This window comes from Anopheles cruzii, chromosome 3 (assembly GCF_943734635.1).
Source record: "Anopheles cruzii chromosome 3, idAnoCruzAS_RS32_06, whole genome shotgun sequence".
Taxonomy (NCBI): Eukaryota; Metazoa; Arthropoda; class Insecta; order Diptera; family Culicidae; genus Anopheles; species Anopheles cruzii.
Window position 1 is genome coordinate 38,553,980 of NC_069145.1, and position 24,787 is coordinate 38,578,766.

The 24,787-nt window shown below is 50.9% G+C and overlaps 2 protein-coding genes across 2 annotated transcripts in view; both read right to left on the reverse strand.

Moving 5' to 3' along the window:
* Positions 1-1,039: 1,039 nt before the first annotated feature.
* On the reverse strand, positions 1,040-2,600 carry LOC128270362 (hatching enzyme 1.2-like). The gene is made up of 3 exons (XM_053007762.1): positions 2,252-2,600; positions 1,749-2,185; positions 1,040-1,339 (listed from the first exon to the last, which is right to left on the reverse strand). The coding sequence occupies exons 1-3, from the start codon at positions 2,598-2,600 to the stop codon at positions 1,040-1,042; spliced, it is 1,086 nt and encodes a 361-aa protein (XP_052863722.1).
* A 3,926-nt stretch (positions 2,601-6,526) lies between these two features.
* LOC128271612 (ETS-like protein pointed) overlaps positions 6,527-24,787 on the reverse strand; it is a 112,042-nt gene continuing 93,781 nt past the window's right edge. Inside the window, exons 6-11 of the mRNA XM_053009204.1 lie at positions 17,535-17,566; positions 12,616-12,627; positions 8,004-8,257; positions 7,042-7,944; positions 6,796-6,953; positions 6,527-6,705 (exon numbers count right to left, since the gene is read on the reverse strand). Of these exons, the coding sequence (XP_052865164.1) occupies positions 6,642-6,705; positions 6,796-6,953; positions 7,042-7,944; positions 8,004-8,257; positions 12,616-12,627; positions 17,535-17,566 (1,423 nt within the window). The 3' untranslated portion in view covers positions 6,527-6,641. The remainder of the gene's footprint in view (positions 6,706-6,795; positions 6,954-7,041; positions 7,945-8,003; positions 8,258-12,615; positions 12,628-17,534; positions 17,567-24,787) is intronic.

Sequence of the window (24,787 nt, forward strand, 5' to 3'; positions counted from 1 at the left end):
ACCTTTTATAAGCATTTGAACATGTCAAGTTTTGTTCCTTGTAGAGTAGTTTTGCGGGGAGTACTTTTTCATTACTGCTTGCACGGCAGCAAAAGGGGTTCTTGTACCGAATCGTCACTGGTGATGAAAAGGGGAGTTATTACAAGAATCCTAAACGCAAAAAACCCTGGATACAGCTTGGTGAACCAGGGCCACCGCAACTAAAGCAAAATATTCCTTGCGCAAAGGTTATGCTGTGCATATGGTGGAATATGAAAGGTGTGGTATACTTTGAGCTTTTAAAACCTTATTAAATTGTTGAAGGACAATCCCATAAACCACAATTAATCCATTTGAAGTAAAGCTTTGGCCATGAAACGACGGAAATGGGATAAAAGACATGATAAGCTGATTTTTAAAAAGGCAAAACTCGATCCCACATCGCAAAACCGGTCAAAACCTATCTCGAAAATGTCGGATGGGAACTATTAACCCCCCCGCGCTATTCACCAGATGTTGCTCTTTCTGACTAGTATTTGTTCCGTTACATGAGTAACGATTTGGCAGCACAGCGGTTCTTCTCTTATGAAGGTATAGAAAAATGGGTCTCTGACTGGATCGCTGATAAGGATAAGAATTTCTAATTCCACGGAATCGAGGAATTACCCGAAAGATGGGAGAAAGTCGTCGCTAACGACGGGCAATACTTTCAATAAGTTAGTTATACGTTATGTTGTTGTAATTAGGTTATAAATATTGAATAAAAACCGCACGAATTAACACCTAGACCTAATACATCCGACTGATCTTCTCCATATCGCTCCATGAGAATCCGTCCCGTTGGCCCATTTTGGTGTCGCCGAGTGGTTTCTGAAAGATGGCGGTGAAAAAAGCAGCGAAACGGCAAACGAAACGTTTTAATGCAGTTCTAGTTCGGTTTTATTTTATATTTTTGTAAAAAGAAAAAAAAAACATTGAACGTAAATAGATTAATGTGTTCGCTCTGGACTCATTGGAGGTAGTTAGGTGGTTGACAGAGAGTGTCCTGCAGGCGGGCATCCTAGCGGCGTGCGTTGTCAGCCGAGCCGGCCGTTGTGGTCGAATTGGAATCCTCATCACCGAAAAGACCTCCGATCAGGTTCACGATGGAACCGGCCACCTGTGCGCCCGGTCGAGAAGGTCTCTGGGGACGAATCGGGCGCTGGGGTTTCGACGAACCCCCCGATGACGATGACGTGGAGGACGAAGACGAAGACGATGACGAAGATGTAGATCCCGAGCATTTGTACATGGCGCGCACCTTAGTTAGATCACTGGCGGAGAAACCACTGCGTTGGCCCATCTTATTACCACCGGAGCGCTAGAAAATGGTTAATCCAGTTGCTGTGAGATGCCAAGTGTTGGATGATCGTCGGTCGTAGTTGGAAAAATGACAACGAGACAAGTCTTTGCTTCACTCAACGATTCGCCATGCTTTATTTCCACAAACAGGCAAACATCCTAGAGGCACCGTTCCTTTGGACACCCACAAACCCGATTAACGTCGTTGCCGGTGACTTCCCGTGTGGGTTGATGAATGGTTTGTTAGATGGATGGTGGCTGGTGTAACGAGGTATGTCTCTTTACTTGCAGTTGTACATGAGGTTAATCTTGGTGAGATCTTTACTACTGAAAGCCGACCGTTGGCCAATGGTGCCGGTAAATGTTTGCTGATGAACGAAACTACCGGTCAGAAGGGTGTGTTGGGACAATTGGGTTTTGCGACTTACCTTGGCCACGATCGTGGGTTTGCCGTTCGAGGAAAATGCATTCTCCGAGTAGTGCATGATGCTGCCGTAGTCGTACTGCACCCCAAAGTTGTTAGTTGAGCCGGTCTGCGCCTTATCGAAGTTGCTAGCCGTACCGGCTTTAATGTTTTCATGTCGGATTGTAACAAAGCCATCACGATCTTCACGATTCTGTTCGTGCAGAAACCCGAGAGCGTGCGTTAACTCGTGTATCGCGGTTCCAACCAGCGATGTGCACCCGGGGATCTGCAGGTTAACCGTCTGTTTGCCTCCGATCCGTCCCACACTGGACCAACAACCGCTGGAGGAGCTCTCGATCGATATGTAGTCCTTTTCGGCCATCCGCGGCTTGAAACGGATGCACGTTTTGGTGTGGAACTGCTTCATGGCTTCCTCGATGAGCTGCATTCCTTTGGCATCTGTGGAAGTATCATCGGCCGTTTAGTCGGCGGTCACTCTCGTCGCAACGAGCGCTGTGGACTTACCGAAGTTTCCGGATATCACGAACGGTACCACTCCGTTGGGCCAGCGGGTAGACGTGCTTGCCAGACCGTTGCGTCCTTCGGGACGATCGATCAGAATGTCGCCCTCGAGATAGCTGCCCAGTTCTTCGACGTTACCACCGTCGGTCGCTGGGTTGAACTCGGCCACTCGCTTGCCGACGGCTTCGTCCGGCACACCGTATAACTCCGGACCGAGATGAGACAGATCGATCACTGGCTCCGTCCCGTCCACGCTGTTGTCCTGCAGGATCACGTTACCGATCGCCTGTTGCCATCCGAACACCAGCACCAGATACACTGCAAAGCGCAACGATAGACGCACCGCAACCATGGCTCTAATTCCTTTGCGTTGTTGGCCACGTGGAAAGTATACTTTTCTGATTCGAGAACCCACCGAGAACGTACTGCACACGAAGTCGCACACTGATTAACGGCTTCGGGCCACGGGTCCCTATTTATATGCCTTCCCTGAATGTTCCCTACGAACTCCGAGCCGCTCCGGGCAAGGCCAACCCGGTCCAAGTACCGGGGTTTGGCTTGCCCCACGGCCTTAGAGTGGCGTCGGCACCAGCGGACGCTACTTCTTTACGGCAGACACACCACCCTCGGGAATGAATCAAATTTGCGTTAAAAGTGTCCACCCCCGGGCCTCCCACCTCGCCACGGAGTCAAGTTCTGAGTGCGGTGTTTGTTTTTCCGTGACCGATAAGAACCCGCTAACGGTGGTGGTTCTACCAGCGCCGGCGAAGAACCCCCCCGCTGCGGTGCCGTTCTATCGAAAAGCGATTCTTGGCCTTCTTGGTCTTTGAGCCATCGGCCGACGCGGGCGATGAGTGGTTGCCATTTTCGCTTTTTGGCGCGGATCGGCGGCACTCGTTGGAACTCTGCGACCTTGCTCTTGATTGACGACCGCCCGGAACATATCGTGCCGCCGATCGCCGAATGAACGGCGGCTGCTTATGTTGAGATGAGCACAATACCCGCTGACTGTTCGCTCCGTTGGGTCAAGGCTCGCGACGAGCGCATGCGCCAAACGGATTGCGGGGCGCAGGAAGAAATTATTCATCACTGTGACTGCTTCCGAGCAGTCACAGTAACTTTGACCTCATTATTTTATTACTATTTGAGTGTGAAGCATGAGCCACCAGCCACCGAGGGTAATCGGCTTTATCGGGGAGGGCCACCGCGCGCGCATTCACGTTTTTCATTTTTTGGCCATTCCTTCAAGAGCTGAACCGAAACGGAACCGGTTTCCGAATTAGGTGAGCACAATGCCAGAGGGTTTGCTCCCGTCCGGCTTGCCCCGGCGATAACTCCGTACTTCCGCACTTTCGTGCGGATTAGAAGTTCCATTGCTGGTCGGTGTGTTGGGCAATTAATATTTTTGGCCAATTAGTTTACGATGGGAACCTCGGCCGCCGATACTTCTGAGTGTCACCTACGCGTTCGGACCGCCTTTTTATCAGCGCGCAATATCGGTGTGAGTGATGTAAATTGAATTAATTAGACCGATGATTAACACGGGGGCCGAGTAACACCAGCGATGGAGGGAACCGGTTTTTTTGGGGGCGGTTGCAGTAGGATGGGTCCGTCCCCGCACTGGAGAAGAAACGGCGAACCTGCGAACTCCATTTGAGGGACTCATATGGAGAAGAATTAGATTTTACTACTTTCCATAGGCCCCTGCCGAAGCTTTACTTTCCTGCCTTTCGGCCTGTTATAATTGCCAACAGTGCACAGGGTGTCTCTCGCGACGAGTTGTATTCCATTTTGTTTTTATTCACGTTTTTTATCATTTTTCTCCACACTTTAATTCACGGTTTGTGTGGGATTGGCATAAAGTTCTAAGTTCTGTGTTCTGGTGTTCGCCTGTAATGCGTTTCTGCGTTCACGACGAACGACGTTACAACGTTTCAATGTTCCGCATTAAACCTACATCCTGATCGGCTGTCGAAATGTTACACCTACTGGCTGGCCCCAGCAGTGGTTCGATCGTTTTTCCTTACTAACATCGTTTTGTCGCTCGCTTTTTTCCCGTTTTTGGTTCAAGACCTATGCCTCTGGCACTCTCCTTCTCTCTCTCTCTCTCTCTCTCTCTCTCTCTCTCTCTTTCTCTCTCTCTCTCTGTATGGTAATTAGAAAAGATCTATCTTTGAGTTCGGAACGCGAAGCTATCATCTAGGGAGTTTCCGAAGGAGTGTGTGGAACCGGTTAGCACTTACTTGCGCTTTACTAGAGTTCGGAGAAAACGGAGAGTTGCTTAAGCTACACGACGGTACAATAGTACTGTTTTAATAATGTGTGTTGTAATAGTTTTGTTCTCGTTACTCCTAAATCTTAACTCCTAGAACAACACTCGCTCCATCAACGGCGTGTCCCTACGCACCACGCACAAGCACATCTATACGTCACTCTACAAAAATATCTCATGGGGCTCTCTCCGTCGTGTACACCAATGTCCACCAAAAACAAAACGAGCGCACAACACACAAACCAACCGACGAAGACACACACATACACGAAGGAAGACCTTCTCAACCGTCCCCACCTGTGACCAACAACGACGCGTTGGGTTTGAAGAAAGAATTTGAAATGCCATTTTTCGAAATCTCTACTATAGAGCGCACAGGGGGCGCACTCGGTTATACCAGTTAAATGTGATACATAAATAATAGAAAAGAAACAACAAAACAAACAAATGGGGAGGCCAGAGGCTGTGTAACTGTAGAACCGAGCGGCGTTGTGGCGGTTTTAGTGCGAAACAAAACTTGCTGCCAAATTTGACCAACACGACGGATGAGAGTAGTACGATTTGTACGAATTTTTACGGCGTGTTTGTGAAAGCAAAACAAAGGCTTCTAGTAAAGGCGTTTGATAAAAATAAAATCTTAAAGAGCATGAAGAGACGGGACGAGCGCGTGGTTGGCTTGAGGAGCTAGCTAGGATGTTGGCGAATACTAATCCCTCATCGTAAGAACCTATATGTAGCATCGTGTATGCGGTTATTGCGACTTGTCGTTTGTGCGTAACAATAAAATAAAATTATGAAATAGTAATAGAGCAAAAAATACATAGAGTTGGAGACTTATCACAAAGCTTCAAGAATTGTTTTAACTAACACGTATATTTATATATATATTCATATATAGTATAAAAAACCACTTAACTAGCGCTCCGTCTACCTTTTCTCTGTGTTACTTTCACACACACGTTTGCTGACGGTACACATTTAGGATTAATTTGTTCTTCTTGCGCGCGCGCGACCTTATCTGCAGCAGTTCCACCCGACCGAGGGACCGGGAAAGGTATTGCTTGTGAAACTGCACATCCGCACCTTCATAACCCTAGAGCCACTTTAGTTGATTTAGTGTTTGGTTTTCACATCACCTCTCATTCCGAGAAGGTAACCATCACAAATGCAACATTCAATTTCAGTGCTTACTTTGCCGAACCATTGCCGAAGAGCCTCACACAATCCTTTCTGTTCAGCTGTGGGACCCCCGCCGTGTGTGCGCCGCCTCCTGTGTTCCGCGGTACTCTACTGTACCGTTGTTGATCGATTAAGTAGATGTTTCTAAGTTTTGCTGCTTCATATTAATTCGTTTGCATTTTTTTCCACGCCTTTTCGCTTGTCGCGCGAGTTTGCTTTGTTTATTTTACATGTATTTTACGGCTTGGGAAGTCACTTTAGTTTCTGCTGCTTCCTTATTGATTGTAACCCCCTCAGTGCTTTGAGGGCAGTTCGATCTATGATACACTTCCTCCGATACACACATCCGACCAATGGTAGATGGTAGAACACACACCACACCCGACCGACCGACCGAGCGACCGAGATGTGTGTTGAAGGTTTTAACAGGGATTTAAAAAAGAATTAAGGAGTCCAAGGAGGGTGCGTCCAAAAGAAAGTATCGGGGGTCCGATGGAGGAACTAGTGTAAGGAACGGAGCGTATCTCAGTATCTCTGCTGAGGACTGGTGCTACTTTGTGTCTGTGTTGGCCTCGTTTGTGTGAGTTGCGTGGTAGGAAATCTATACTTTTCTCATTGCTTTCGCGCCTCCGATCGAGACCCCTCACTATACACCTCCTAGAGCTCTCGTTAGCGACATCCCTCTCATCATGTACACCTGTGCTTTTGCACCTTGCGAAACGAACCATCCCCGCCATCCTCCTTTCGAAAATCCTGCTTTCTAATCATATTACACGAGCTAAAACACGACATCTTTAAGACATCTTGCCAGAAGAGTGAAGGATAACTAACTAACGCGCGACGCCGCTGGCCCTCTCGGTGCGGCCCCGTAGATCGGGTGGAAGAACGGGAGCGGAGTCGTCGGTAGAATACTCCTTTTCCCTGGGGTCCGGGTGCGCATTACTACTCATCATCCTTTTTGTCCGGTTTGAGATCAACCATTTCGTGCACCTGCTTGGCGGAGTACCTGTGAACGAATCAGGGAAATAATAGAGGTGATTGTAGATTGGAGGGCGCACCACGTCGAGGAGCTTCAGAAATCACTCCTCGCACTTACCCTAACAGGGTCTGAAGATCACATACGAAGCGATACACGTAGCGCTTGCCGGCCGTCTTGTGGATGATGTTCTTATCGTAGTAGTACCGCAGACCGCGACTCAGCTTTTCGTAGTTCATTTTTGGTTTGTTCTTGCGGACGCCCCACCGACGAGCGACCTGTTGGATGAAAGGGAATTTAGTGCCTGGTTTCGGAACTATCAACCCCAACCCTCAACGACTAAACGACCCTTGATGCAATCCTTACCTCGTCGGGATCGGTAAGCTTAAACTCCCACTCGTCGCCCGTCCAGGAGATGAAGTTCTGGCAGGTTTTGTCGGTGAGCAGCTCGAGCAGGAACTGCCACAGCTGGATCGGGCCGGACCCGGTGAAGCACGGTGTGCCGCCCTGCGTCCCGTACGAGAGCATCGTCTTGTCGAAGCCCATCGTCGTGCCCATGTAGGCCGGGTGCTGGAAGTCGAGCAGCGGGTGACCACCGCCGCCGTGCCCCGGGTGCTGGCCCGGGTGATGCAGGCTCCACGGATCGACCACGTGGCTACCGAGCAGGTCTCCGTTGTTATTGTTGTTGTTGTTGTTACCGCCACCGGGCGCACCCGGCCCTCCGCCGCCACCGCCGGACGCTGCCGAACCCTGCGGTGAGGTCGTGTTGCTCGGCACCGTCTGGAAGGGAGGCGTATCGTACGGGGATCCATACTCCGGGTAGCCACTCTCGCCGTGGTGACCCGCCGCCGCCGCCTGGTGATGGCTCGCAGGATGGTGGTGCGCCGACGGGTGATGGTGCGATGGGTGGTGGTGCGGGTGATGGTGCGGATGCTGTTGGTGTGGATGGTGTTGTTGCTGCTGCTGCTGTTGTTGCTGTTGCTGTTGCTGCTGACTGCTCGGATGCTGGTTCCCGGAGCCCCCTCCGCCGCCTCCTCCACCACCGCCACCGGTACTGCTGTGATGGTGCGGTTGGTGGTAGCGGCCGCCTCGGCTGGTGAACGGACCCGTCTTGTAGTGCGGCGCCATGTACTTCTGCTCCATCTGGATGGCTGAGTAGAACTCGGGACTGTTTTCCAGGTAACCGTGCGAGGAGGTCTGCGTTTCCGGGCCCGGCAACGAGTGATACTGGTCCTGGTCCTCATAGTGCCCGGGCACCACACCGTAGTTCTGGAAGAATCGGTTTAGGATTAGAATGGGACTTCGATCGGTGACTTTCTCTCTCTTACCGGCAGATCGTCGATGTTGATGAAACTGTTCGGTTCCTGTTCCTCCTTCATGGCGACTCCGCCGGCCACTCCGGGCGGTGCCTGCTGGTGGTAGCCGCCTGTTCCCCGGGAGCCGAGCGCCGACAGGTAGGAAGACGCCATGGACGACGAATTACTGTTGGTACTCCCGCCGTTCGCACCGCCACTGGACGAAGAGATCAGCGAAGGTGGCGGCGAACGGTCGCTGGTGCTGCGATCGTGCAGTGATCCGTAACCTGCCGAGAGAGAGAGAGAAAGAGAAGGATGAAAAGTGAGGTTAGTAACGGGTATCCACTAGAGCACGTGCCGAGTCTGACGATATCGCGGTGCACAGCACACGATCAGCACCACAATGCATCGTTAGAAGGTGTCATCAGACAGCGCAGGAGATGAGAGGCCCCAACTAATCGACTCGTTGTTGTTCACCCCGCGCGATCGATGAGGTTTTTTTCGTGCATTCAGGCCGCGCGCGTACTGAACACGAAATGAACAAAATATTTTTAATAACGCTTCCGTTTCCGCTGCACCTAAGCACGTGCACCACTGCGGGCCCCAAACCGGAAACACCGTCCACGGTCCCCCAACCGGCCCTGCAACACGGGGCGTGAAAACACAAACAAATCGCCCCCCATCTACCCCCCAGCGGATGGCCGTTTACCGCGGGGCCGCCACCACAGTGCGTGTGTGTGTGTGGGACAGGGGATCATCCGATGATCGATGGATTGATTTCGGATCGGACCAGCAGAGACCTGAGGCGGCCCGGCCCACGTTTACTTGCTCAGAGACGAAGAAGATGATGTCCGTGCGCGCCTGTCCGTCCGAACGGGCGGGCAGCGGGTTTAGAGCCCGGATGCGGAGTAAACAATGTAGCATTCGAATCGAGTTCGAGTTGTTTCCTGTGCCGCCCCAGCGCGGGGCACCGCCGAGAGCGAGAATTAGTTGTCGCTTAGCAAAAGAATTAGCTAATGGATGTTTGGCCATTTGGAGATCACTTAGATCTGGTTCTCAATATGAGAACAAGTGTTCCCAGATCAGCTCTGTTCCCTTGGAAACGCAATCCACAGCATCAAAAGTAATAAAGTTTAGCTTAATTACAACTCATCTATGTCATTCTATGCTGGTGACCTGGAATTGTTCCACCCAACTGACAGCTATGCAGCCGACTGCTGAAGATATTTTTAGGACCTTTTACATAGTTCTGATCGATGGTGTAACTGTAATGGTATGTCTGTGGCTGTCACCGCCGCCAGAAACGCCCGGATTTGAGAAAAAACTAAAATTGGATTTGTGGAAAAACAATAACGCTGCTCACGCATCGTTGCTTGTGTGCGAATGTTTGGCCAAAACAACACACTAACGATGCCACAGCCACCGTATTTCGCAGATCGGACCCCCTGCGACTTTTTCTTGTTCCAGAAACTGAAGAACCTCATGAATGGACAACGCTTAACTTGGATTGAGGAGATTCACCAACGGCAGACGGCATCGAACGAGGAGCTGAACAATATTACAAAACAAGACTTTTTGAGTCTGCAGTGGGAAGATGCGATTGAGGCTGTTCAGAGACGATTCACTCGAAACGCCATCTCGAAGACTGGTTAAGGTTCAACATAACAAACCTGCTATTTTACAATATAAGTTTGAATGAACAAATAAAGTTTTTAATGAATTTTTTTTCATCATAAAGTTTATACGTTGCCCATAATGCAGTGAAGCACAATAAAATAATTTGATAATTTTCATTTACTTTTTGCAGATTTCGGGTGCTACCCTGGGCCATTATTTAGCGAATGTTAGTTTTTTCAAATGCTCCAAAGTGCAGACTTGTCAATCTTTTGCGTGTCGCCACAAAAAAAGTCCAACGGTGTCAACGATGTTGGTGACCAACTGACATCAGCAAAACACGTTAAAACCACAGATCTTACAGGCCAGATCAATTATAAGTCAGAAAAACAAAATCGTTATCATCTGGTGGTAGCTCTAGGAATTGACGGCAGTGCTCCTCTTTTCGTCGTGTGCGAGAAAATAGGATCCTATGATGCCGTCAGTCCATAATGCGTAACATACAGTCACCTTTTCTGGATGTAATGGCCTCTCCTCAATCGGTCGAGGGTTTTCAGTGCTCCAGATGCTGCCTTATTTTCGTCGCTGAAGAAAATTTAGCTGGAAAAATTGGCTCTTTTGAATCCCCACTTTTGTAGTAACTTTTGACATGTTGTTCTGTCGTTAAACGATTTATTTTCTAAAACTGTTGGTACGCAAGTTGGTAACTGTGGCTGACTGATACATTTGAAAACTGCAAAGTGCTAGACCGCGCCGCGTGATTTCGAAACTACGAAATGGAGAAACCTTTAATTCACTTGGCATTCGTCCGCTGTCACATTTGTGCTAAACGGTATACTGAGCCCTTTAGAGGTTCAACCTTCTAAATTTCAACCCCAAACTGAAGCGCCCTTCTCATTAACCAATGTTCTCTTGTTCGCACCTAAGCGAGTAACAAGAAGGAGTCTTATGTCTGAGTTGAATGTCTAATCCTCTAGTCTTGACCCACTGTGCAATATTGCCAGGGCACATAATCGCACTATGTCTGCACTTTTGTCTTATTTTTGTCTTTTCCGTTAATTAGCCTTGTTCTAGGACTCTGGTCTCTGCCTTTATTGTAATCTCTTTGTATCAAGCTTTAAGTTTTTCTGTTTTTTGTTGATCTAATCCACTCCACTAGAACGCGTGACCCGGTGACTTAATTGAAAAAAAATTCCAGCCAACCGCAACAGACACCCGCACTCACAATCCGCTACACGTAACCTCGGAAAATGCGGAAAAGTAGTGGAAAACAGAGAGAACGAAACGAAAGTGAAAACGAACGGCCCGGACGCCAGCAGCAAAACAAACAACAAAAAAGGAATGATCTTCAACCAAATTGAACCATCTTCTTGCGATGAAGCAACACCGAGTCGCGAGACCTGAACGCCACCACCACCCACCGACCTACCGATCCGGGACGGGAAGTTTTGTTTCCGTTTCCGGAACTGGAAAAACACGCGGCAGCAACGCAGAACTCGCTCTGTGGACGAGAAGGGTGCCCGCCGATGACCCCCGCGTCACTCCACCCGTCCCACGGCTGATCGTATGAATCAATTTTCCTTTCTGCGGCAGCTTCGGCACCACAACACTAATTTGATATTCTTGGCGTTTGTTTATCGATGGATGGCCGGGAGGCGCGAGCGATGCCTTTGATGGATGATGGACGTCGATCGACGCCCCCTCCTCGGCCATCGATCGCGACGCAGCGCATAAAAGCGCAATTGGCGATTGGGGCGCGAGGCGCGACAAAAGAGAAGTTGGAAATGCAGCGCGCGCGTGGCGTCGTGAAAAAAGTGGTGACTTCGACACGAGAAGGAGTTAATCATTCTTTGTGAGTTGCGTGTGCCTGCGTCTGTTCGCTCCACGCTCGCCTTGCGCCGGAGAATTGGAGATCGTTTATGTGTTTATGTTAATGAGTGTTTAAGGTGCGCTCGCGCCTACAGACAGAGAGGGAGAGCAACCCCAGGGGAACGGGGTGGTAATAATGCGTGTAATGTGTGTGCGCGCGCCCCTCGGCCGCGGCACGTGGCTCTCGCGCCCGCGATCGTTCCGTTCCGTTCCGGGTCTTCCGGCCACAAAAAGTGACCGATCGAAGGATGCGTCACACAAAGAAGTCAATGCATTAACCCCCCGAAACACAGCCACAACAACGGAAAGGCCCAAACTTGTCAAAACTTGGCCGTCTCTACACTCCCTCTGCCCATTTATTTATGTCGCCCCCAAACATAAGATGGGATGTCAAAGCCGCGCACACAGCACACAAGTCACCCGGAGCATAAATAATCCATTCCAAGTCCGGGGACCGCACGTCCGGTGAAAGGTAAGGGCGCGTGCGCCGATGCTCCAACCGGAAATGGAAGGAAAAAGGTGAACACTTTCCTCCGAAAAAAAAACAAAACCCAAAAGCAAACAGAATCGGAACTCCGGACCGGAAACATCGATCGAACGGAGCGCGGTCGCGGATGTTTACCGGACAGGGGAGCGGACTAGTAGATGCTCCCCCCACAGGAAGGAGGTCCAGGTCCAGAGAGAGAGAGAGCAAGAGATCATCAGGCGTCCGATTTTTTTGGAGCGGAGTTGCGGTTTGCCAATGATTTGGTTGATCGCGCACCCAAAGTGTTGCCATTGTTTTGGGCAACAGGTGGCCTCTACCCGGCGACTAATGGCACAAAACCTTGTTGACACCAGTCGTCGCCACTGGCACCATCACCTACCCGCTCCATTCACCGTGTCGGGGACTTGTGAATGAGCCTTTGAACATTGGCCGACCCCAGCGAGAGTCTGTCTCTCCAGAGTCGTTCGTTCATTCATAAAATTACTGTTTGTCCACCCCAGAATATTTATGGGTTTGCGTCGGGCGGTCGTGCCGCGTTTGATCCCTCGCGGAGCCCCGAGGGTCGAGGAGAAGTGCCGAAAGACGCCGGGCGGGTGTGGAACAACGCGACGGGCAAATATTGATCTTTTGTTCAGAGCACACCACACACATCAATTAACAGTTGGAGGAGGACACCACCCCGCACCCCTCTTACAGCTCGTCCCCCGGGAATCTCTGTACAGTTTGGCGCAGGAGACTTTACGCGGTTCGGTCTCTCCATTTGATTCCTGTGAGACAGTTCGTCCGAAACAATAGGGCATTCGGCGTCAATCGCTAATATGCTCATCGAAGTCGCGGTCGTCGTCGAAGGCATTCATCTCAGCAGCCGACGACGACGACGCCGGCTCGAAGTAGGCGTGGTGTAAGCGTCTTCTAATCTCCTCGGCGACGACGACAACCATCGCCTTCGTCGTCGTCGTCGTTATAGGTATCCCATCTTGGCACACACGGCGGCGACGGGGTGCGCTAAATCTCGGCCCACGAGACATGCGCACCTTTTCCCCTCGGCTGGGATTGAAACCCGAACCCGCGTGCACTCCCTTCTCACGACTTTTACGTCTCATAACAGCTCACAGCATCGCGAGAAGAATCGTTTCGAGAGATCCTCCTCGCCAGCCAATCGCGGGCCCGCGAGATGCTGCCGACCCACCAAAAGGGGGGCTTGTGTTAGCGCACACACACATGGGCACAGGGAAACACACAATCGCAATAGAAAGGGCCCGCGAAAGAGGGAGACGGTCACAGTCACGGTTCGCTGGTTTGCGGCCTGAGACTGAGTGCCGCGTGTATGCTGATGGCTTTTCCCCGCGAAGGTAATCATAAAATGATGTATTGGCGCGCTTGCGCGCAGCGACCTATGCGTGTGTTTGTGCGAGCGAGACAACACCAGGGAGGGCACACTTATGATCCCCGCGAGAATTCGATGTTTTTCCGCTTGATTCGCGGAGGGTGGAAATCTTATGCTAACCGCCACCTATCTGCCCACAAAAGTCCACCTGAACGTTAAAATGGTGCGCTCGACCCCAAGAAAAGATCACAATCCCCGACACCGGAACCACAGGGTTTGGTTGGGAGGTTGGGAGGACCTTGAGACCCGAGACCCAGAGCGCTGACGTAAAAATCGTAAATACGAGGTGTGTTCAAAAAGTTCTAACAATTTTGTATTTACGCGGGCTACGTACCTACATCCAGTTTTCAATTTATGGTGACTAGTTCGGCCATTTTTAATGATCAGTCAATTTATGACAGATCATTTGCTTGGATAAGACGTGGCTCATCTTCGAAAATGGATGGCAAAGAATCTTTATGAAATTTTGTGTGAGAAACGAAATTAAGAGCTCGGACGCATTCGAAATGTTGACTATGGCTTATGGTGAAGTTATTATGACACAAAGCAACGGTTATCGATTTTCTCAGAGGACTGAGAAGATGTGATCGTCGAAAAGCCAAGTTTGTCCGAATGTGAACAGTTTTGCTTACAGTTTTCTTCGATTGCAGGGACGTGGTGCATCATGAGTTGTTGCCAAGAGATAGAACAGTCAATAAGGAATATTTCCTGCAAGTTATGCGCAATTCGCCCGAAGCAATCCGTCACAAACGCACGGATTTGTAGGAAGACAAAAATTGGCTTTTGCGCTCCTGCTGACACATCTTGGTTTTGGCGCGAATTTCTGGCCAAAACAATGCGTTTTATCCAAACAAAACAGCTGTCCAAAATGAACTGATTACTCAAAATACGTTGCACGCGTAAATACAAAATTATCAGAACTTTTTAAACACACCTTTTAACATGTTTCTGCGCGAAGACGACCGTCATGTCATGGGAAACTCAGATTAATTGGCGTGCGCGGTGTACCACCCTCTTTTGGGTGGTGACCTTCGCCTGGAATGGGGTCCACGGCGGTTTTTCCGGTCCCAAAATCGCAGCAGAGAGGTTACAAAACGCTTTGTTCCGAGTTCTCACCCTTGCGCCGTTGACCAGCATAAATCTGCGCTTTAAAAAGTTGAAGTGCGTGGCGGCGGCCGCGAGTAACTGGTCACCACCGCCACACACACACAAGCACAAGGGAGGGTTGGGTGGTTGGGTGGCTGGGCAGTGATCTGTCATCGCCAGCAAGGAGCGCGCGCCGCCAGGTGAACGATCGATCGCCGCCGATCGTCGCGTTGCGCGCCGTAATGCATAATTATGCATAACTTGTCGCAGCAGCAGTAGGACCTCCTGCCCCGTCCTGCCTGGCCTGACGCTGCTCATCGGTGGCAGTTAATCGATCGATCGATCGATCGCTCGAACTGGCCGCGTTCAGAAAGGAGAGCTGCCGTCGTGCGGCGTTTCTGGTTTTTATCATCGTCATCGATTATCGCATCACGACACACACACACACACCGACGAGGACTGCCCTGCTGGCTGATGCTGGCTGATGCTGGCAGTGTAATTTAAAATTAGCTTTAATTTTCATATAATAATAACTGTTTAGACGACATTTTTCCCTCGATCGACGATCGTGTGTGTGTGCGGCAAATCTGTGGCCATCTTCGTCCGCGGTGCGACCTCTCTCTAGTTCCCCCCCATCATCATCATCACACGCCGCAACCTCACCGTCCAATCTCTGCCTTAAAACGCGTAATCTCTTCCTGCATAGCAATTACCCGGGCGGACCCGCCGGACCCGGCCTCCACCCATACGTTAGACCTTTTTTTGATCGCAACAACATTACGACCCCCAGGCACGTGAGAGACAGAGCGAGAAAGAGCGAGCGAGAGATGCTGTGCTGTAACTATCCATTTTTATCGTCATTTTCTGATCGATTCTCCCCAGCCCAGGGGTCGCAACCACGGAGAGGTGCATTAATGTGATGAAGTGACACTTTGAGTGCATCTCTCTCCTGCACACACACACACTCGCAACCGATCAGCACTTTCCTGGTGCGCAACAGACCACGCGCAAATCGGAAGGAACGGGAAGTCCCATGGGACCAGAAAGCGAAACCGCGCGAAAGGAAAGAGGAAAGCGAAAAGGATGAAGGGACAATCGAAAAAAGGAGGTGGTTAAAAAACCCGAAACCCCCGATAAAAGAAAGCTCCAAAACAGGGGGCACACCTGTTGCACTTCCGGTTCCCCATTCATCGCGCATCGCGTGGAAGGAATAACACAACATCGGTGTTGCGTCTGCGTTTGGAAGGATCCGGAGGGGCGACAGGAGCAAAAGGAGTTACCACCGGGAGATGGTACACTCCAAAACAAGGACGATGGAAATCGATTTCTTCGCCGACTACGATCGACTGACTGCGGGAGGGATGCTCTATTTCCGGTTGCAAAAATCGGCCAGAATTACTGGGGTGTTCAATAAGTTTTGCGGTTCCATTTTCGAGTTTTCATATGAACGTATGTGAAAGTTTCGTTTGAATCGGTCTCTTTTTTTTACAAGCTATTTAGTATCGACATGTCACAGTATTTTTTTTTAAACGGAATGGTGATTAAGTTTTTATTTAAAGAAGGTTCAAAAGGAAAGGAAAACTATGAACGAATGTTGAATGTATATAAGGACTCTTCGCCTTGAGTTAGGAAAAAGGGGGTTTCTGAGTTTAAACGTGGTCGTAATAGCTTTCAAGAGGATCCATGTCAAAAACGTCAAAAAAACAGACACAACACCTGAAATCCTTGGAAAAATATAGGATATCGTATTGGAAAATTGTCGAGTGACTTAAGGAGATTTAGTATAAGGCTAAGGCCATCTCATTGCTGAATTGCTGAACTGAATGCGGATTTACTTGCAAACTGGTAAAACAATAAATTTCTATTATTGTTGTAATTTTTTAGACCAGCTGAAGGAGAAAATTCATGAAAAAGCCCCGGTTTGAAGAAGGAAAACATCCTCTTTGTTAAGGGCAATGCACCCCGTCACAAGAGCATTTTGAAAATAGCAAAAACCCATTAATACAAGTTCGAATTGTTGGACCATCCGTTGTACCAGATTTGGCCCATAGCGATTTCCATCTATTTTCCCATAAAAAAAAAATCTTGCGTGAAAAGCGTTTGTCATCAAATAATCACGTCATAACAGCTGTGGAAGCGTATTTTGAAGCCTTTGAAGCCATTTGAAGCCAGTTTTTCACTTCAGAAATGGAATTTATAAATACGGGTCTCCTCTAGACAAGTGTATTGATGTTTAGGAAGGCCATACTGAATAAAAAAGTGTATTTTACACTATAAAAATGTGTCTTTCTTATCGAACCGAACAAAACTTATTGAACACCCTAGTAGCACCCACAAACAATCGGTCTGGGTCGGATCCGCGGGGCCAGGGGGCATCAGGACTCAAGACCGGAGATGAAATACAAATTTCTTTGCCAGCGCCCGCCATCGGAACCGGGGGTGTCTTCGAGAGGTGTTGGTGGCTGCTGCTGCCACTGAGCAGACACCCTCTGTCTTCCCCCTCTTTCCCGGGTCGGATCTTTTCTTAATTCTTTCCCTCGCGGCGATGATGACGCCCTCGGGGGACGAAGAGGGAAGATGTCACCTCTCGCCGGCGATGACGGAAATTACACCGGAAACCGGAATATCGACGGAATCAGGGGGGCACTGACACGCGCCGCCGCAAGAATTCGCGCCAAGTCAGGTTGGAAGCGATTTCACGCTGGGTGGGGGCGGCGGCGGCGAATGGTGCAATGGATCAACATAGGTCAAGCAAGTGACCCACTAATCAATTAGCGACCCGCCGCTCGCGGCCACCGACAGATCTGACGCAACTTTTGGGGCGTGTGTGACATTGAATGCCGCGTTATCGGGCGGGGGCTCTACGGGTGGTCAGCGAGGCGGAAAAGTTATGGATCGGGGGTCAGTGGTGCGCGGCCACTGTGCCGGGGTCACCACTCAATTTATGACCCACTCCGCGCGATTTCATAACGCACACGTGTCGCCGCCTTTCGTCGCTTATTTCTCGGACAGGATTTCTACACCGGCCATGCCGTGGCCATGGGGTCTCCCCTCTTGTGGTGGGGATGGGTGACACCAGTGGAGGAGGTTAAGAGGATTCATCTGCTCGCGGCTGACCAACCTGACTGATGGTTAGTTGCGGCCCCGCCAGTACTTCGACTGGTGGCCTCGAGGGTTGGTGGCTGCGCAGGGTGGTGCGGGTGATGATGGTGGTGGTGGTGGTGCAGCTGGTGCAGATGCTGGTACAGCTGGTGGTGGCCGGAGGGACTAATGGCGGCGGCGACGGCGATGGCGCCGGACGGATCCAGATCGGTGTAGAAACTGGCGGGGGGTAGCGTGGTGCTGGCGGTGCTTCCGGTGGTTGTCCCTTCGCCACTCGCCGTCGTTGTGGTGGTCGTCGTGGCCGCCAGCAAGGACGAGGTAGGCGCATAGTCGGCCGCGTACGGGGACACGTTGTCACTTCCGTTCACGGCACCATCGTAGCTTTGCAGCACCATACTAACACTGCCCGGATCGGTGTTCCGATTGGCCACACTGCTCCCGTTGTTGTTGCTATCACTGCTCTGGAGCTGAGGATCGTGGTGGTGGTAGTAGCCAGCGAGGGGAGGACTGCCGTGTTGTGGGTCGGCGACTCCTAGGACCTCACGCTGCTGCTGCTCGTGGTACGGACGGACCTCATCGTTGTAATGGTGGTGGTGGAAGGACGGATGAAAGGATGCAATCGTGGCCGCCGCCACCGCCACCGGGGAGTGCGGGAGAGGAAGAATCGACGGGAGTGCGGTGGCCGTTGTGGACGATTCCAGAGTGATTTTCGACGCCACTACACGCCGTATCACGGCTTTTATAGCACACACACACAGACACGCAGTCCTTACCGCCGCCTACTAAGCGTGGCGGGCGGTGGACACACTCCTGGTGGGGCTCACTGCAAACCGGAACCGCATCACACTCTTGCCGGTTTAATCCTCTTCCGGTTTTATCACAACACACACACAAGCTCACTGGGGATATATCACAGAAAATCGCGGAACACTCAGGATCGCGGGATCACTAAGTACACTCACACACATTCGTGGCTCGGGAGGATCATCGATCATCACCGCACTTCGGCGGCCACAAAATCACAAACACTAATTGGGTGGCTGTCACACACACACACACACACGTTATGGACACGGGAAAAAAATGCTCCCCAAATTTGGTCCCTTCCGCAAAACTTCCTCAAGGCGATCTTTGAATAGCGCCGCGACAGAGAAACTTCGACCGTTGTTGTTTGAAATGTCTCTGGCTCTGAAACACTTTTTAGTTTCTGTACTTTTCGATCCTGCGTTCTCTGCTCTGCTCTCTCGTTTCTCTGCGCGCTCTCTGGTTTTTTCGACCCGAAGCGTAAAGATGAAGCGTTAAAGCGTTTTTGTAACTCACGAACGGAAAAGAGATAGCCGACGCTAGAGCGAGATAGGAGACTTCTTACTTCTCACGTTCACGCTTCGGATCCGACGCAAAAGCCCGAACGTCCGAAGATCGGGCCGAAAGTTACCGAAGCCGACCCGAACACAGAAAACATCGCCGCTGGTTACTCATCGCACGACAGCGCTCTCTCACTTCGCCCGAGAGGACCGGTCGTCTCTTTCTGACACGCTGCCCTGTGGTTGTCGCCTCTGTCTCTCTCGCTCTCTGGCGATGAATTAGAGCCGCGAGCGAGTGATGAGCGATCACAGAGCAGAAACAGCATAAAAAGTTTTATTGGCGCAACACGCACACAACATTTTTTTATGATTCGATTTGCACACACACACTCCTGTGCTCCCCCCTACGCGTCACCCACGCCATGGGTTTTTGTGGAGCGAACGAACTCACGGGCGAGGATCACGGATCCGGAACGGAAGTAATTTTCTCGCCCGACAGACCGGCGGGGTCTTTTCAAGGCTCGCGGCGTACACCCGCGCGCGCATTATCCTGGCGCTGGTTCTTTCCCACACTAGCGAGCGTTCTCCCCCTGTTTTTTGGTGCAAGAGAGAGAGAGGTCCTTACATGATCCTTGCGCCCGCAGCAGAGCATGTGAAGCAATTTGTGGCGTTCCTCTTTCCCACACACAAAGCAGCAGGACATTACAGGGGCCACCACCGCTCGGACACATTTTCCCACACAGGACCGGGCCGAAATTTATGTATGCAGCCAGCGAGCCACCAACACGACCGACAACCACCTGTCGCCGGGGTTCGCGAGGCCGTTTGCGTGACGAGAACGCAGAGTCCAGGGCCAGACACGCACTCACAGAGACAGAGGCTTGCGGGCGGATCTCGAAAGGCAAATCGGGATGTGCAAGGATCGCTCGAGTCGCGGCGGCGTACACAGACTCCTAGTATATGATGGTCGGCGGCCGATCTTTAACGACCCGGCTGGTGTCGCTCTCTCTCTCTCTCTATCTGTCCGTCTCATCGTCGTGTTTCGCGGCGTCCGCTTTGTGCTTCCGTTCCCGGTGTAAGCGGATCGTTGCTTTGCATCCTGTGTGCGGCGCGGCGCGGCGCGGCGTATACGACGAAATTTGATGTCTCTATTTGATTAGGTCTCCTTTCCGCAGGGTTGCGGGGAGAGTACAGCGGGGTCCCACCACCACCAGCACCGTCGTCGAGGTTTATTTTCCTTTTCTCACACATCGCGATACATGATACTTGAGACACCAGCGGGTCTAGACAACACGAAAAAGCGGAGAAGCGCGCTCCCGACACAAAAAGGACACCACACAACACAGGAGCAGGGCCTTAAGTTGTGCGTTTTTTTCCCGAGGTCCCCCGAGGGTGTAATTCATGAAGGCATAGGCCACAGCAGCAAGGCGCGGTCCAGACTTCAGCCATTGACTCCTGCTGCAGTTGCTGTTGGGATAGTGTCCTGTTTAGCGATCCCACGCGGTTGCGCGTTAATGGAACCAAAAGAAGGCAAACACAGCGGCGGCGTCGTCGTCCGCACCGGGTGACGTCACCGAGACCGACCAACAGGTAGCGCGCAGCAGACGGATTTTGGCGACAACAGGTTGAGGAGGAGAGATTAGCCCAGGGAATGTCATCACCCTCCTTAATCCTGTGCTCGGTGTCCCGTGTGGAGTGGGTCTTATTGCCACCTCTCTCCCGGAGTATCGATATCCGGTCCGGTGACATTCCATTGACCGGAATCACGGCGAACCACAGAGAAGAAAAAAAAACACAGGAAACCCCGAGGTCGATACCTGATATCGGAGGACGAGAGCAGCGCTTCTCGAGTGTCCCTTCGCGTTCGGGGTTGCGCGACCCCGAGACCCGACACACCGGATGTCGCTCCGGACAATGTGAGCTCAATGAAGCGCACAGAGCTCCCAGGGGGCCCGGAGTGCTGTTTCCGGTCCGGGGTCGGCGAGAGCATTTACTTGATAACAACAAGCCACCTTTTCTCCCTCTTGACCTTCATTCGGGGTTGATTGTTGCATAGGATCCACCACGCATAATAGTCGGATGGTCTTCTCTATAACCAGTGTGCGCTCTGGGGATGTCCTTTTTCTAGGTGAATTATCATTGGAATTTGTTGGAACTTTACTTCGAGTGTTCGAAGAGTTCCAACAATTGGAGGCCACGGCGCGGTGACACCATTAGGTGGTGGTGGTGGGATCCCACGAATCGATTCCCATTATCCTTACGAAGGCGCCAAACAGGGAACGCGCGATCCAGCTAGGGCTTTAGTCAAACGCTCCCACGATCACTATCTGACTCTGCCGGGTGTGTATAGGGGGTGCCACGCAGCATAATGTTGCAACCGAATTAAAAAACGAACATTCCCCATTAATTTTATGACATTCAGAGCGAGAGGTGTGCACCCTTTGCGGCGGCACTCGATCGGAAAAAGGGTCCTCTCGTGTGGCAGTCGTCTGTGTTCAAGTCCCCGAAATGGCTTATGAGCGAAGAGGGCGCCCGCGTTGGTGGGCACAACACCTGTGCGCCGACATAGCCCCGAGCATAGGCACCACGCACAGGACACCCTGCCTGCGTGTCGCCCGCCCCAGCACGCCCTCCACTACGAGACGCGCGAACAGGGACAAAGTGCCCGACGGAGATCGCTCATGCGTTAAATGAATACATGTGGGCGCGACGACGACGCAACAGCAACCACCCTCCGTTCTCAGCACACAGTGCACGTGGACAAAGGGGGACCCCGCCACCGAGCACCTCTCCTTTCGCTCCATTCCAACGACGACGGGGTGATCCATCAAGTGTTTGAATTTTAAACTACCGATTACTTGACTTTTAAAACGTCAAGCGTCATTCTGGAAGGTGTGAACATTTCATAAAAACTTGGAGATTTACGAATTGGGACAGTGTACACTTGCATAAAATTAGGAAATACTAAAAACTTTTTTCCAGATTGGTGAGTCTCTAACATTAACATTAATTCTCTATTTTTTACTCTATATAGATTTATGACCACATGTCCGTTTTTTCAGATACAAGTAAAGGTGAAAATGTGAAAAATTTTAAGGTTGATGATTCATCCATCTTCCTCTCTGGTCAAAGAATGCGTTATTTAAAATTTAATTCTCATCGGGAGTGTTTTTGAAGCGTTTGAAGAAGGCGTTGAGTTGGTGAGAACGAAAAAAGGGAAAATTATTATTGAAGGGCATTATCAAGGTTTATTGGATAATTCATAGCGAAGAAATTAGTTTTAATTAGTTCCAATTACTTGACGTTTAAAACGTCAAACGTCATGCTGGAAATTGTAAACATTTAGTAAACAGTTTGATATTTACGAAATGGAACGCTATACGCTTGCAGAAAATTGGGAAATATGTAAAATTTATTTCCAAAGAGACGGAGAGTCTTCAACTCAAACTGTACGAAATTTAAAAAGGTCCTCGGTGGTTCTACTAATAATCATTGGGATCGGGTTCATCGGCCCAATTTTCTTCGAAAATGATGGTTCGAAAAAAATGGCTGATGTGTTCTTCGCAAATTTGAAGCTGAAAACTTGGACGACATTTGATTTCAAGAAGACGGTGCTACGTGCCATACAGCGCGGACCACACCCAATATATCGCGCGCTCGTTTCCCATCAAGGTCCGGTCCCCGCGAGGTCCTGTCGATCCTGACCTTCCCAGTAATCCCATTAAATATCGCTCTTCACCACACGAAACTCTGGTACCTCTGTCGATAGCTGGCAATGATCGCTAATAAAAGAGGGGGTCGCGAGCGAAACACACTCTCCCGACGGAAGGTGTTGCTGCCCGGTGCGGGGTTGACTGGCCCGGGGCCCAGCCCCCACCTTGGGTGCCGCGCCACGACGCAGAGGCGCAGGGCGCTCCAGCTTTTCCCACGGTTTATTTTTAATTTGAATGCTAAAATGTGATGCATTTATCTCATTTTTTGTTGTCACTTCATGTCGCCCGGCTGGGGGGATTTTAATGTCCTCGAAGCACACACCCCTACCATCGGCCTCGGGGTTTCGTAAGCACCCCCTTTTGCGCCGAATGGAGCGTGAGTGAGTAGCGCAGTGAGGCATGTGTGTTCGGTGGTGTCCCTCCATTCGATTAGGTTCTTTTTACATTTCGCTATGCATGGTGGCGATGGCGGTGGCGGTGGTGCTGCTCTTTCCCTTCCGATCTTTTAATTGTTGCTCGACCCGATGGAGACACCTCAGAAACGCGACCGACCGACAAAAAAAACATTCGGCGTTCACAACTCAAGGCACCAGAGACCAATGGTTCCGAAATGTCATCCCCGCGAGCGATTATGTGTGGTGTGTGTGCTGCGTGTCCGTTGGCCGCCATCAGCAACCTGACAGCAGCGCAACGGAGAGACTGTCGCAGGTCAGTTCGGTTGATTTACGTGTCTTCGCTCGGGGTGCCATAAATTAAATTGAAATAATAATTAATTGGCCGCGGAGGGGGGTTTAATGAGGCTCTAGTTTTTGCGCACACACACACACCGAGGCATACCAGCCCTTGGGTGACGTTCGGGACTTGGATGGACTTCTCTGGCCGCCAACACTTCTTCCGAAACTCTTTATAAACTGGCCCTGGCCTGGTCGTCCTGAAAATGGCGCCGCGAATATATTTTTAACTTTTTTACTATCCTAGCAACCCAACCGTGCGCTGCAGAGAGAGAAAGATAGAGAAACAGAGGGAGAGAGCAAGAGAGCGTTGCCAGCAGCAACGCTCTGGAGCAACCGACTGTGGTTGCTAGACACACTTAGAGACAACACCCAACATTGCGTGTGTGATAGAGAAAGAGAGAGATATGGAGAGAGGAAGAGCGAGAGAGAGCGCTACAGCACACACCATTGAGGGTCAATTTCCGGTGCGCGCCGTTGTTGACGCCCATCGGAGAGACCATCGGCGACAGGAAACAATAAAGACAGGAGATGGTAATCCAACACTACACCACCACCACCGCGCCAGTACTCTCTCCCCAACCCCCCCTAGGGGCTATGTGGCGTTATTCGAAGGTGCTCCGCCGCATGGACGCGATCAGAGGTTCAGAGGGTAATCAAAAACCGGCGCCGGCTCATGTGTGTGACTCTCGAGAGATTCTCGTCGCCATCGTCGAAAACCGGCCAATCACTTTTCACTTTCCCGCCAGCCAGCCGACTGACGGGGGTCCCTCTGTCCCCTCCCCACTCGTCGAGATTGTCACACCCCGAGGCCGGATTGAGATGTGACCAATTAAATCAGTGCTTCCGGTGCAAAAACCTTTCCCTTCCCGGCGGCACACACACGCGCGGACCCGAGAAAGGAGAAGGGTTTTTGAGAATCGACCCCGAGAGAGACACCGGATCGAGAGGTGCGGTGCTTGCGCTCCTTCGTGTGTGCCCAGCCCAGATGCCATCATAATCGTCACACGTAGCCGGAAGTGATGACATACACAAGAAGGGGTTGGATGATGACGATGATACGGAACGGAAGAAGATCGGATCATCGGACGGCGACCAAAACGACCAAAAGGAAGAGGGGAAAAAACACACACACACGGGGCGAACACAGACAATAAAAGGGCTGATCGTGAAACAATCCCCCATTCAAATTGTGCTCCGAGTTACAAGCGGGAAGGAAACGGATCCAATCTTCTGATCGCACTCCGACAGAGCGAGAGAAGAAGAACGAGTGCATAGGATACTTGATCTGAAAGGATATTCTCTTCCCAACTCTCGTCTCGTTATCGTGTCTTCCACCCGGGATGTATGGCTCCGCCTCTAGGTCCGCGTGCTGCATGTCCTTATTCAAACCCATATCCTCCTTGTCGTGTGTTCCCTTTCGGGCGCCGAGGTTCCAGTCATTTATCATCATCATCTAGGGGAAACCACCGACGATGATGATGATTGCTGTGCTGCTGTCGCCGGGGCCGGGTCTATTTTACT